Genomic DNA, 11,557 nt, shown 5'->3' with positions numbered 1-11,557 from the left:
AAAAACAAATTTATTTTGGTAGAAATTAAGTTCACTCTTGCTGAGTTACTTTAGAAGTATTAAAACAGGATTATAAGGTACTTAAAGCTGCAAAATTTGAAACCACTGAATATATTGCGTTGTAATCAAAATGTGTTGCAATCCTAATAGCTCAAATTCCTCACACAGCTTCAACTGTATTTAATATGCTGTTATTAACACTAAGAATCTAAATACTTGTGCTATGAAGTTTTCCTAAAAGTCACAATTCTCAAAGCCCTACCCTACAATTGATTACTTTGCTGTTATCAGTGCACCACTGCGGTCTAACAAAATTTCATGCTTTTTCCTCCCAGCCCACCATCACACCACAGTAGACTCAAGCAATCCACTGCCTTGGATAGGGGTGGGGAGGGGAATTGATCCAACATCTGAAACCCTGTCCCCATCTCTCTTCCCGAGTATCCATAACTTTGTATTTTTTCCCCAAAAGCTCAGATTCCTCATCACCCCAACATCTCGCCTATTGGTATTCAAGACTTACATCCTTAAGTAATATGCTTTTGGCTTATTCTTCTAACATGTATTTCTAGTGTCATGTATTTATTTTCCACTGAATAGAATCCATTATCTTTAACCACTATATAAAGGATCATTCCAAGTTTCCTATTATTTTACTAATGTAATATTCACCTAAGTGTTTAAATCACATCAACACTGTGAAGCAACAAAACAACACACACATTTCTAAAAATATTTTAATGAAAAAGTTATCTTTCTGTAAACATCTCATTATACTACAAATGAAACATTTGAATCCATTACAGACCACCTCTTAAGTCTTAAAAATCAGGATAAAACATTGAATTTAAAAGTAATCTTGAATATTATATAGGCTAACAATCCTTACATCACCCCTGCATTAACCTGCGAATCATTCTACTTGCGACATCCGAACTTCGAGAGACTGTCCGTAACTAGAAATGTTTCAAGTTGTAACTTACATAGTGGAACTCAAGAAACAAGCTTATTTCCGTTGTTCAGATCTTTAAATGATCTGTATTACCCAATTTTCTTCAAGATTTCATGTGTATCAGGCTTGTTATTTTTTAAAAAATGTAGTGTGGGAAGCAGTAACATGTGAGATGGCTTGACAAGATCGATTGAAATGTTTTTCTCAACCATTTCCCCCTTAGAACTTTTTTTTTTTAAACTGGTACTATGACTGAAGAGCACATTTTCAGGAATGACAATGGAACTACATTTAAATAAAATCAATTTATTTTGTAAGAAATGAGATGGACTGTGAAGAACGAACAATGCCTTTTTAAAAAAATGTTTCCTATCTTAATGTCACACTACAACCACTTAGTAAAGAAAATTATCAAAATGCCATTACCTTCTTCAACACTTCTGTGTAGAAATTCAATCCTGATTTAGGTACAGAAACAGAGCCAACCAGTCATTTTCCGAGAATAAACCCTGGCGAACTAAATCTACTACGTATGAACTTTATAAACTGCTTTAAACCTGCCCAAAACAGGGCTTGAACTCATAAACCCAAGCAAGAGCTGCATGCTCAACTCTACCAACTGAGCCAGCCAGGTACCCCTCAAATCTCAACTTTTAATAAGCCCTTTTGGGGCAGCAATAGCCCTTATGAATAATCAACTGATACGAATACTAAGGAATATTTTAACTGTTCTTTGGGAAATCTTTTAAAAAGGGAATAGCATAATTAGGCTCCTACTACTTCCGGCTAACTGGTTAAAAAGAACCAAAAATGTACCCTATTCAAGTAATTCCCTGAATTTACATGCAAGAGAATTTGAGGCCACTTGAATGAAGACCATTTTTCAATCTGAATCACCTGGCAATTTTGGAAGTTCATTCTAAGGTGTTTTTCAAAGAATGAGGATTGGCAGCTTAATGCTTCTGTTACAAGTGTCCTGCTTATCACCTTACTCCTCTTATCAAAAACTAACTTTATCCTAAAGACACCAAGAATAAATCGTATACATGGAGCCGTATCTGACTCAAGATACCCATGGTTGTTGCCAGGGCCTAAAATGGTTTTAAAATGTGTTGGATGTGGTTCTCGAAGTTATCAGCTGAATAATTTTGCCAGTGTACCTAATGGTTTGAAAATATGTAATATGTATTTGTAGGGAAACAAATGGTGTCATCAGCTTTTACTGTGAGCTACAAACCTTACCCAGCCAGAAACCTTCGTATTTAAGATGGTAGGAAAGACATTCCTCATTTAGGCAAGAAGGGTTCTCATTCAACCTGCAAATCAAAAAGATTACTCTTACCTTGCTTTACAAAAAATTACTCTTTAATTAGTGAAAAAATTCAAATTCAAGCCTTACCTAATGCTTATTGCCCTTCCTTGCAGGTCTAAATGCTAGACCTAGTGACTGTGGCAACTATCTCTCATTGATGTTCCAATAGGCGAAGAGCTCCTTCCTGCTAGACTTTCTTCGATATTTCAGTTGTAATAAGCAGATTTAACTAGCTTTTGGAAAGTTGCTCACTATCACCATAGTATCTTATGCCTTCACTTCTCTGTAGTTGAAGCTCTTGCTGCTGCCTTGTCATTCTTTATTTATGCTGACTTGTCCATACTCAAAAGGCTGCTGAAGTCCTGTCTTAGTGAGTCTCCTTTGATCCAGACTGTGCTTAAAATGCACACCTTAGGTCCTTTAAAGCTGGTTAAATCGCTCTCCTCATGGCTTACTTTTCCACACTGTTCACAAGAACTAAGCTAATACAACTTATAAACAGGTCACATACACAGATTTCACCTGCTTATAGGTTGCAAACATCAACTTACTGAAAATATTTTCACTATTAAACTAGTTCCAGAACATAAAAAGGTTGTTAAACAGTACAATTAACCTCATATGCCATTAAAGGATACTGTCAAGGTTGTGTCAAACAATTTCACAAACATAGAAACAGGAAATGTTAATCTCCCCCATTCCTTCAACCTTTATTATATGAATAAAAGAACTTGAGACAATTTAGCTCAATTTTAATAAAATGTTTCCCAAGCAGTACTTTGACCAGGTACCCAGGTTTAAGGTATGAACATTGACAGTGTCCATTTATATAACCACATTTGAAGTTGTTAAAGACTTAACCATTTTCTAATATTAGCCTATTTTCTACGCTGCTTATTCACATATGTCCATTAACAAATGGAATGTTGTCTGTTACATTTATTGGTTTGTGAGTGTTTTCTGGAAAACTGCAGTATCTGTGAAGACCGATTTCCATGCTGGCATTGCATGCATCCAAATATTAATAATGCACAGAGGCACAGAATTAGAGCAACAAGAGAGCATATTCAAACACTAGCACGCCCCATTCCCCTTTTTATTGCTTGTTTTGCTTAGTACTTCTGAAAACAAAAATAATCTTGAATTCAACGTTCAACTGCCAAAGAAAGAGAACAGCAGAGCACATAACTTAGGGCTCGAATGAAATTGTAAGCACTAGCTGGCGCAAAACAGTAGACATTGGTGTTTATATATGACCTTATCTCAAACTCTTCTCAACCAAGGTCTTCCAAACCAAACTGTTAACTCATACCAACACGATTCAGGTTCAAGCATACACATGGAGTAACAGTGTGTTCTTTTGGATTTTAAGTGAGCAAGAACTCAGACTATTCAACTTTGAATTCAGGTCTGTGGGAAAGTGAGAAGCTTGTACTAAGCAACTGTGCTACACTTCTACTGCAGTGAAGTCATTTAGGATTTTCTAGACTGTCCTTGGTTTTATCCAATAGAGAGGGTACAAACAGGAAAGCATGCCAGCCAGTTAAGGGTTCAACAATGCATGATTTTTATTCTCTTGCTTCTAAAAGCTTGTATCAAAAAAATATATATATTAAACCAAGGAAAATAACCGAAGATTTATGGGCCTCTTGTGCTTTGAGAAAACGGGAAGAAAAAAAAAAAATGGTAGCCACTAATTTGCTCAGACACAGCACGCTTAGTGGTCCTGTATTTTTAAATTTTTAAGAATGGTTTTTAAGTGAAAGGGAAAACATCCACTGCCCCTTTCCAGAATTTAAACAAAGGGCAGTAGACATTCTTTACACCCAAATAAAAACTATGGCAGTTCACATGTGACCAAGGTGAATGTAGAATGGAGATGTTCTAAACATGGCTAGGACTCTTAGCAAAACTAACACACTAAAATATGATTTACATTTTGAAAGAAAATGCACAAAAACCAAATAGGAATTTTGAGATTTTTTTCATTTGAAGGTAAATCTTAATGCTATTAAATTCACAAGTATGCTAATTTAAATACCCAATTCTATTTATCTAAAACACACATTGCAAACATACAAATTATCTATTCTCTCCACATGTCAGAGCCCATTCATTTCATGGTTTGGAAATGCGGAGAATAGATTCCCCTTAAACTGCAAGTCAGCAGGTGTTTCTTTACAGTTAACTTTAGCAAAATTCATACAAAATAGTAATTAACAATGATCTTCTTTACTTGTTAACTCACAAGGAAACACCTTCAAAACTGCATTTTGTTAAAGTTTCTGTACTAAAATGTAGAAAAACTGAACTACACAAATATTGAAAAGTTAAAAATTCCTTAATTTTTTATTCCTGGTACCACTACCACAATTTACAGGGCAATATACCTGATGTAATGAAAAGAAAAAGAAAAAGACAAAGCTACAACAGATAAAAGACCTCAGGAATGTACATCTAATTGACACTACATTGCATTAATCAATAGCTGCACTTTTTGCAAACTGTGGCTATGACAGTCCTGAACAAGAAGGGTTTCCTGTTTAAGCTGCAGTAACTTTTCTGACTATGGATCATCGTTCCTTCTGTGGCAGATTTTTACAGTTCCTCTAATGCATTTGGGACGACTGTCTCAAAGTAACCTGCAGCTTTCCTGACAAATCCTCGCTCTCTCTCCTGCTAAGAACTGTAGCCTGTTGAATAATACAGGATAAAAAAATTATTACACTCAGTGAACAGTTCCACATATTCTTTATCATCATGATAAAATTTTAAAAAGATACCTACCCTTTTCTTCTGAAAATTTTTTAGAACCTTCTGCTACCATATCCACCACTTCCACCACCAGAGCCATAACCACCTAGAAATACACAGGTTTTTAAAAAAATGTATTTAAGTTTTTAATTAAGAAATCTATAAAAATTTTTAACCAAAAGGGGTAGGGGTGGGGAATGGAAGAAAAGTACTTACCACCATAGGGACTGCCCGAGCTTCTTCCACCAAAACTGCCCCCCTTCATGGGTCCATAATTTGATTGCTGTTGTCCACTATAATTTCCAAAATCATTATAGTTCCCACCACCACCATAGTTACCTGAAATTACAAAAGTTTTATTGTGGTTAACTTACACAATTATTTTCTTCTTTTCAATATACTGATTATCTTTCCACAATCATGACATCACTCTTACAAGGCGACCCTTTGAAAACCATATACAGAGGTACCGACTCCACAAGAGGGCCACTAGCAGACCTCAGGCATTAACTAGGAAGAGAGGATATAAAGTGAAGATGGTCCAAGAAAAGCATGTATACAGATAGGTGCCATCTTTCATCCACATCAGATGCCAATACCCTAGCACACATTCTTGCCTTCATACCACTATCATCAACTATACTTGACCTGCTCTAATCTGGACTAGCACAACTTTTTAGTCAGTGACAAAGAAGGTATTCTAAATTGGCTGTTAAAAAAATTTTTTCTAGGGGTGCCTGGCTGACTCGGGGGGTAGAGCATGAAACTCTTGATTTGGGGGTCATGAGTTCAATCCCCATGTTGGGCATATAGCTTAAAGATAAATGTACCTAGGGGGGACACCTGGGTGGCTCAGTGAGTTAAAGCCTCTGCCTTCAGCTCAGCTCATGATCTCGGGGTCCTGGGATCGAGCCCCACATCAGGCTCTCTGCTCGGCAAGGAGCCTGCTTCCCTTCCTCTCTCTGCCTGCCTCTCTGCCTACTTGTGATCTGTCAAATACATAAATAAAATCTTAAAAAAAAATTTTTTTTAAATAAAATGTACCTAGGACATTAAAATTCCAAGTACTTCTGTCCCCTGAACTCCAGACCACACTCTATTCATTTCAATGTGTCTGCACATTCAATTTGCTATTCCCATTTGTCCAATTTAAAAGTGCACAGAATCAAAATTCTAGCAATAAATACAGTACTGAGAAACATCCATTTCAATTACATAATATTGAAAAATTGAAAAGATGTTTAATTACATAAAAATGTATGACCAAAAAATGTACATTCATATTTTACCAATTTGCTGAACAGCCAGCAAAGCAAAAAAATTCAGTTTTATCATTCATCTTTTTAGTATTTTCTAGTATTACTATTTGACCAAATGTTGCATTTTAACACATTTTGAAATATGTTATCAACTATAAACATCTTGAACATTTAAAACAAGTGAAAGCTTACCACCTCCAAAATTTCCTCCTTCATTGTAACCATCGTATCCTCCACCACCACCTCCATATCCACCTCCTTGGTTTCCATATCCTGGTCCACCACCACCATAGCCTCCTCTACTACTGTAACCAGGACCACCACCATAGTTGCCACCTTAAGAAAAATGGAAGTCACACAAAAACATCAATGTGTGAAGTCAAGTTACTGAACTCTAATTTATATTACAATTGATCAACTTGGAAATAAACCAAGGACTTAATTTAACACTCAAGACTAGTTAACACCTTATTAACAGAGCATCAAAAACCTGGGCTAGGGGCACCTGGGTGACTAACTCCGTTAAGTGGCTGCCTTCTAGTCAGGTCATGATCCCAGGGTCCTGGGACTGAGCCTTATATTGGGCTCCCTGCTCAGTGGGGAACTGCTTCTCCTCCTCCCTCTGCCTTTCCCCACCTCCCCTGCCTGTGCCGTCCAAAGTGGCAGCAACAGCGGCAGCAGCAAGGCCTAGAGAGGACGGAATTTAAGATGAATGATTAAGTATCCAAAAAAAAAAAAAAATTATTCTAGTTTTTTGAAATTTAAGTTCACTACTAAAGAAAATAGTAAACTATCTCCCAAGACACAATTCAGCTCAAATGCTAGTACAAAAAACGCTACTGGCCAAAAAAGGAACTAGTTAATGTTACAAGCTTAAGGCGGAAAAGTCTACTTTAATGTAGTCAAGCCATGCAAATTATAACTGAAATTAAAAATATAAACAAGTATGTAACTTTCCATGAAGTATAGAAACAAAATCAAAATATCGAATACCTATTAAAAACTTACCATCACCTCCAAATCCATTATATCCACCATCACCTCCTCCGTAACTACCTCTGCTGCCACCACCACCACCATAGCCTCCTGAAGAAAAACAAGGTATGAATTAAAAACAAACATACAACTTACCAATAAACTTCAGGTAGACACAAGCTTAGATCACCCTCTTACCTCTTCCACCAAAGTTTCCACCACGGCCAAAGTTACCACCACCTCCAAAGTTTCCTCCACGACCCATGAAGTTGCCAGATCCACCTCCACGACCTTTAAACAAGGGAAAGGGAGAGCTTTAAAAAACCTTACAAATGCCACTCATACCTATTCTATGTGTATATATTGTACTACTCACCTCTTTGTGATCCAGCAGACTGCATTTCTTGTTTAGAAAGGGCCTTTTTCACTTCACAATTATGCCCATTAATAGTGTGGTATTTCTGAACTAAAAATTTTTTTAATCAAACAAACAAACAGAAGTTATTTGATGTTTGGAAAAACACATCACTACATAACTTATTAAATATCAAGAAAGTAGTCACTTCAAGAATGAGGGAATGTTCCAGAATGTCATTTATGAAAACTGAACCATATGCTTTATAGGCTATTAAATGCAATACAAAATGATAACGCAATTTGGCAAATCTAACATAGCACAAAGGGACCTTTTCTGTTTTCTCATTCAAGTTCCAGGAAGTTTCTACTTACCAACAATTTTATCAACTGTATCATGATCATCAAAAGTTACAAAAGCAAATCCTCTCTTTTTTCCACTCTGCCTGTCTTCCATAACTTCTATGGTTTCAATCTTGCCATACTTTTCAAAGTAGTCTCTCAAATTATACTCTTCTGTATCTTCTTTAATACCACCAACAAAAATTTTCTTCACTGTTAGATGGGCACCAGGCTTTACAGAATCCTACAGATTAAAAAATTAGTCAAAAACCAAATTCTCCAACTATCTCACATATTACACAGCATAATATTATGAAAATACCTCTCTAGAAACAGCTCTCTTTGGTTCCACTACACGCCCATCAACCTTGTGTGGTCGGGCACACATTGCTGCATCCACCTCTTCAACACAAGAGTAAGTCACAAAACCAAAACCCCTGGAACGTTTTGTTTGGGGGTCTCTCATCACCTATAAAACAAAATTTTAAAGTACTGAAATACATCTGTACAGGCCCTACACCCTTTAACAACCTTTTTTGTCCCTTTAGTAACTCACCACACAGTCTGTAAGTGTACCCCATTTTTCAAAATGTTCTCTTAAACTATCATCTGTAGTTTCAAAGCTCAAACCACCAATAAACAGTTTTCTCAACTGCTCTGGTTCCTTTGGATCATGGCCCTGAGGAAACAAATACATTTTAATTATTTCTTTTACCAGGTGAATTGCAGAGATGCACAAGTCTTTAATCTGCTACAAATATTTAATAAACTCAGTATCAGATTTCTATACCATTAACACTGTCCAATTAAAAACTGGAGTAAGACCACACACCACTGATGAAAGGTACCCAAATACCAAAAAAAATCTACATAGCCTTACAAATGCCAATATCACTCCAACTACATTTAAGTCCAAGAAAATTCCACAATCAAAAGTCCCTTAACTTTGGACTACAACTAAAGTATCTGGGGACAAATTACTTTAGAAGTTGCTACTGACAAACTACTCTTTAAGTAAGAAAACAAAGTGCTGTAAAAGTAGTGTTCTATCCATACCATTTTTCATGTCTTCCCTCATCAGTCTACACTTCAAACATTTAATGTTAAACCACAAAACTGAAATATGTAACTTAAAGATTCTGAGCAGCAAATTTTTTAAAAATCCATCACTTTCAAGCATATCAAGGTTAAAACAGGTATTCCTCAATTCAAGGCTAAACCAGCACTCTTCCCCCACCCCCCAAAATTACAAAAAGACACCGACCAATATCTTGATAGCTTTCTGTAACTAATTTGTTTTAGGGTATATACTGTAAAGTTACCTATTTGCACTTGTATCACACAGCAAAAATTTCAAAAATATACGGTCACAAAAAGGGCAAGCTGCACTTATATTAAATATAATATATGCTTTTTGACAATGGAGCACAAGAGAAACAGATTTTTAAAAGTTAAGATATGGCCTGAATTGTTTTGCAACTGAATTAGCTCCTCAGCAAATTAACTGCCATTTAATGCATGCATTAAGTACAGTTCATCCAAAGTCCTTAAATAAAGGGGCTCACATTTACATTCTAATGTCTTCGTGTGTCTTCCAAAGTAGAGACGTTAAGGCATTTAATATGAAAACACTGTCACATGCTAGAAAAAAATGTTAAATGATTAATAGCCTAAAGCATCAACTCACTTGGTCTCATCTTTTCAAATCTTGGTTAGTTGTAATTAATCGACAGAACACAGAGATGACAGAATACAATTATAACCCACATAAAATTATCTCTAACATGAAAAATTCAACTGTGGTTGCAGTCCTCTCAAACAAAAATCCAAGAAACTACAACCAGAGCCGACCCACACGACGCGAAGATACGTGTAATTCTAAATAGTTTAGCAAGAATGGCAAATCAGAAGTATTTTAAGGCAGCAAACTTTTTTTAAAAAAATCTCGTACTGTCAACTGGGTACTGAGAAGAAAAAAACAGGATAATTAAAATTCTCGTCGCCTTAGAGATCTACATGGGACTAGAAACGCGCCGGCATTAACTTCAGCGAAAGCAGTATAGGCCGCAAGATCCGAAGCCATTTGTGGCATTTTCTGCCCGGCCGCCTCCTCCCGCTTCCTTCCAATCCCGCGCTCTCTTTCCGGGCGGCGGAGCGAGGCGGCGGCCATTGCGGCCCAATGCGCCATTTCGTAACGCGGCAGCGGATCAATGTCAATGTGGCCGCCGCCCGCCTGCTCGCTCGCCCGGATGTGACTGCTCGTCCCCTCCCCTCCCCCACCGCCTCCTCCCAACCGCTCCCGCCGGGGCCCGCCATGCCGCCCTCGGCCTCGAATCCGAGGCCGCGCGGCCGGCGGGCCGAGTCCCCTCCGCAGGTCTCCCCAACCACGCAGCGCCTCCGAAGGGCCACTTGTGCAGCCGAAGGAGAAGGCGAGGAAGGCGAGGGGCCCCAAGGCGGCCTCTGAGGCCCGCTCCCCTCCCCCCCCACCGCCCGTCTCAACGCAGAGCGCGGGACGGCCGATCCAGTCCACCCGGCCTCCCCGCTCCCACCGAGCTAGGTCCCCCATGCCGGCCACTACCCATCAACCCCCCGCTCTCCCCCTAATACCTCCTCCCCCCGGCGGCGGCGGCGACGGCCGGAGTCGGGCTGGGGGCGACCGGGCGGCGGTTTTACCTCCATTTTGAGACCGGACTCGCCTCTTCCAACTCGAGTTCAATATGGGACCGAGAGGAAGAGGCGGGGCTAGTCGTCACGTGACGCGCTTTCCGCGCGCCGCCGTGCTGGTGGGGGAGGGGCGAGTTGGAAAGGGGGTGTGGCCAACTGGGCGCGAAAAGAGAATGGACGAGCGGGTTGGCCGGCAGGGAGCGGGGGCGGGCCGGGGCGCGGGAGCGCGCGCGCCTCGCCTACTTCCAGTGCGGTGCCGCCCTTTCCGCCGTTCGCGCCCGGGCGGCTGCGGTGACGTCAGGTCGGACTCAGCGAATGGTGAGCGCCCACGTCTGGAGAACGCCTTGTGACCGCTCGTCACCGGAGAAAAAGGCCTTTCTCTTTCTTCTGGCGTTTTTTTCCCCCTCCCCCACGTAGACCTCTCGGTATTCATTTACGAATTCATTTCTTTCCCGTGCCTGAATAAAACCCCACTTTTCTCTCTTGTACTTAAAGGTTGCAGAAAAGCCCTCTAGGCTTCTTGGCATCTCACACGTTTCCGGATGCCAGAGACCATTTTCTTTGCGACGCCCACTGTGAGGGCTGCACTGAACGTTCTTGCGACCCCGACTTACATGAATCAATGGGCACCTTGGAAAGGCCTCAGAAACGCAGCTGACAGTGAAATTTCACCCTTAATGAGCTGAGGCAGAACTGGCCGAGGTCAGTTCAAGTACTCACCGAACTCAAGAAATCTGTCGCCGCTGTTTACTGTAAATTCACGGTTACTGTGGCAAGAGCTGAAGCAGCAGTTCTCGCGGATTTAATATAAGGAATGATTCACAAGATTTCTAAAAGGATGGACAGATAGGCTCCCTATGCGCGAGTGGTTTTTTACTTTAATGTTTCCAACTCGGTCTCGAAGTATAAGGAACGAGATAAAGAGTTAAAAACCAGAGATCTAAT

The 11,557-nt window shown here is 39.5% G+C and overlaps 1 protein-coding gene across 4 annotated transcripts; it reads right to left on the bottom strand.

Annotated features, from left to right (window-relative positions):
- Positions 1–1,666: 1,666 nt before the first annotated feature.
- Positions 1,667–10,704, bottom strand: HNRNPA3 (heterogeneous nuclear ribonucleoprotein A3). Of its 4 annotated transcripts, none has more exons than XM_032855969.1 (11): positions 10,556–10,690; positions 8,505–8,627; positions 8,271–8,417; positions 7,982–8,192; positions 7,629–7,718; positions 7,451–7,543; positions 7,286–7,363; positions 6,470–6,613; positions 5,235–5,357; positions 5,052–5,124; positions 1,667–2,268 (listed from the first exon to the last, which is right to left on the bottom strand). In XM_032855969.1, exons 1-10 carry the CDS (start codon positions 10,625–10,627, stop codon positions 5,072–5,074), a joined length of 1,134 nt encoding a protein of 377 aa, XP_032711860.1. In that variant the 5' UTR covers positions 10,628–10,690; the 3' UTR covers positions 1,667–2,268; positions 5,052–5,071. The 4 variants fall into 4 exon arrangements, with proteins under 4 accessions (XP_032711860.1, XP_032711862.1, XP_032711859.1 ...); XM_032855971.1 differs by lacking the exon at positions 1,667–2,268 and adding an exon at positions 3,000–4,957 and having other exon boundaries at positions 10,622–10,704; XM_032855968.1 differs by lacking the exon at positions 1,667–2,268 and adding an exon at positions 3,000–4,957.
- Positions 10,705–11,557: the final 853 nt, after the last annotated feature.

Source organism: Lontra canadensis, unplaced genomic scaffold (genome assembly GCF_010015895.1).
Source record: "Lontra canadensis isolate GAN:19392208 unplaced genomic scaffold, GSC_riverotter_1.0 scaffold11, whole genome shotgun sequence".
NCBI lineage: Eukaryota > Metazoa > Chordata > Mammalia > Carnivora > Mustelidae > Lontra > Lontra canadensis.
Note: the sequence above shows the minus strand (reverse complement) of the source record. Positions and strands in the feature narration are given on the sequence as shown.

Excerpts from the sequence above, each read along its gene's own strand:
- HNRNPA3 (XM_032855969.1), bottom strand. The coding sequence starts at position 10,627 with ATGGAGGTAAAACCGCCGCCCGGTCGCCCCCAGCCCGACTCCGGCCGT. Across the intron at positions 8,418-8,504 it reads GTACACTTACAGACTGTGTG|GTGATGAGAGACCCCCAAAC; the intron begins GTGAGTTACTAA and ends TTTGTTTTATAG. Across the intron at positions 7,544-7,628 it reads GTCTGCTGGATCACAAAGAG|GTCGTGGAGGTGGATCTGGC; the intron begins GTGAGTAGTACA and ends CCTTGTTTAAAG.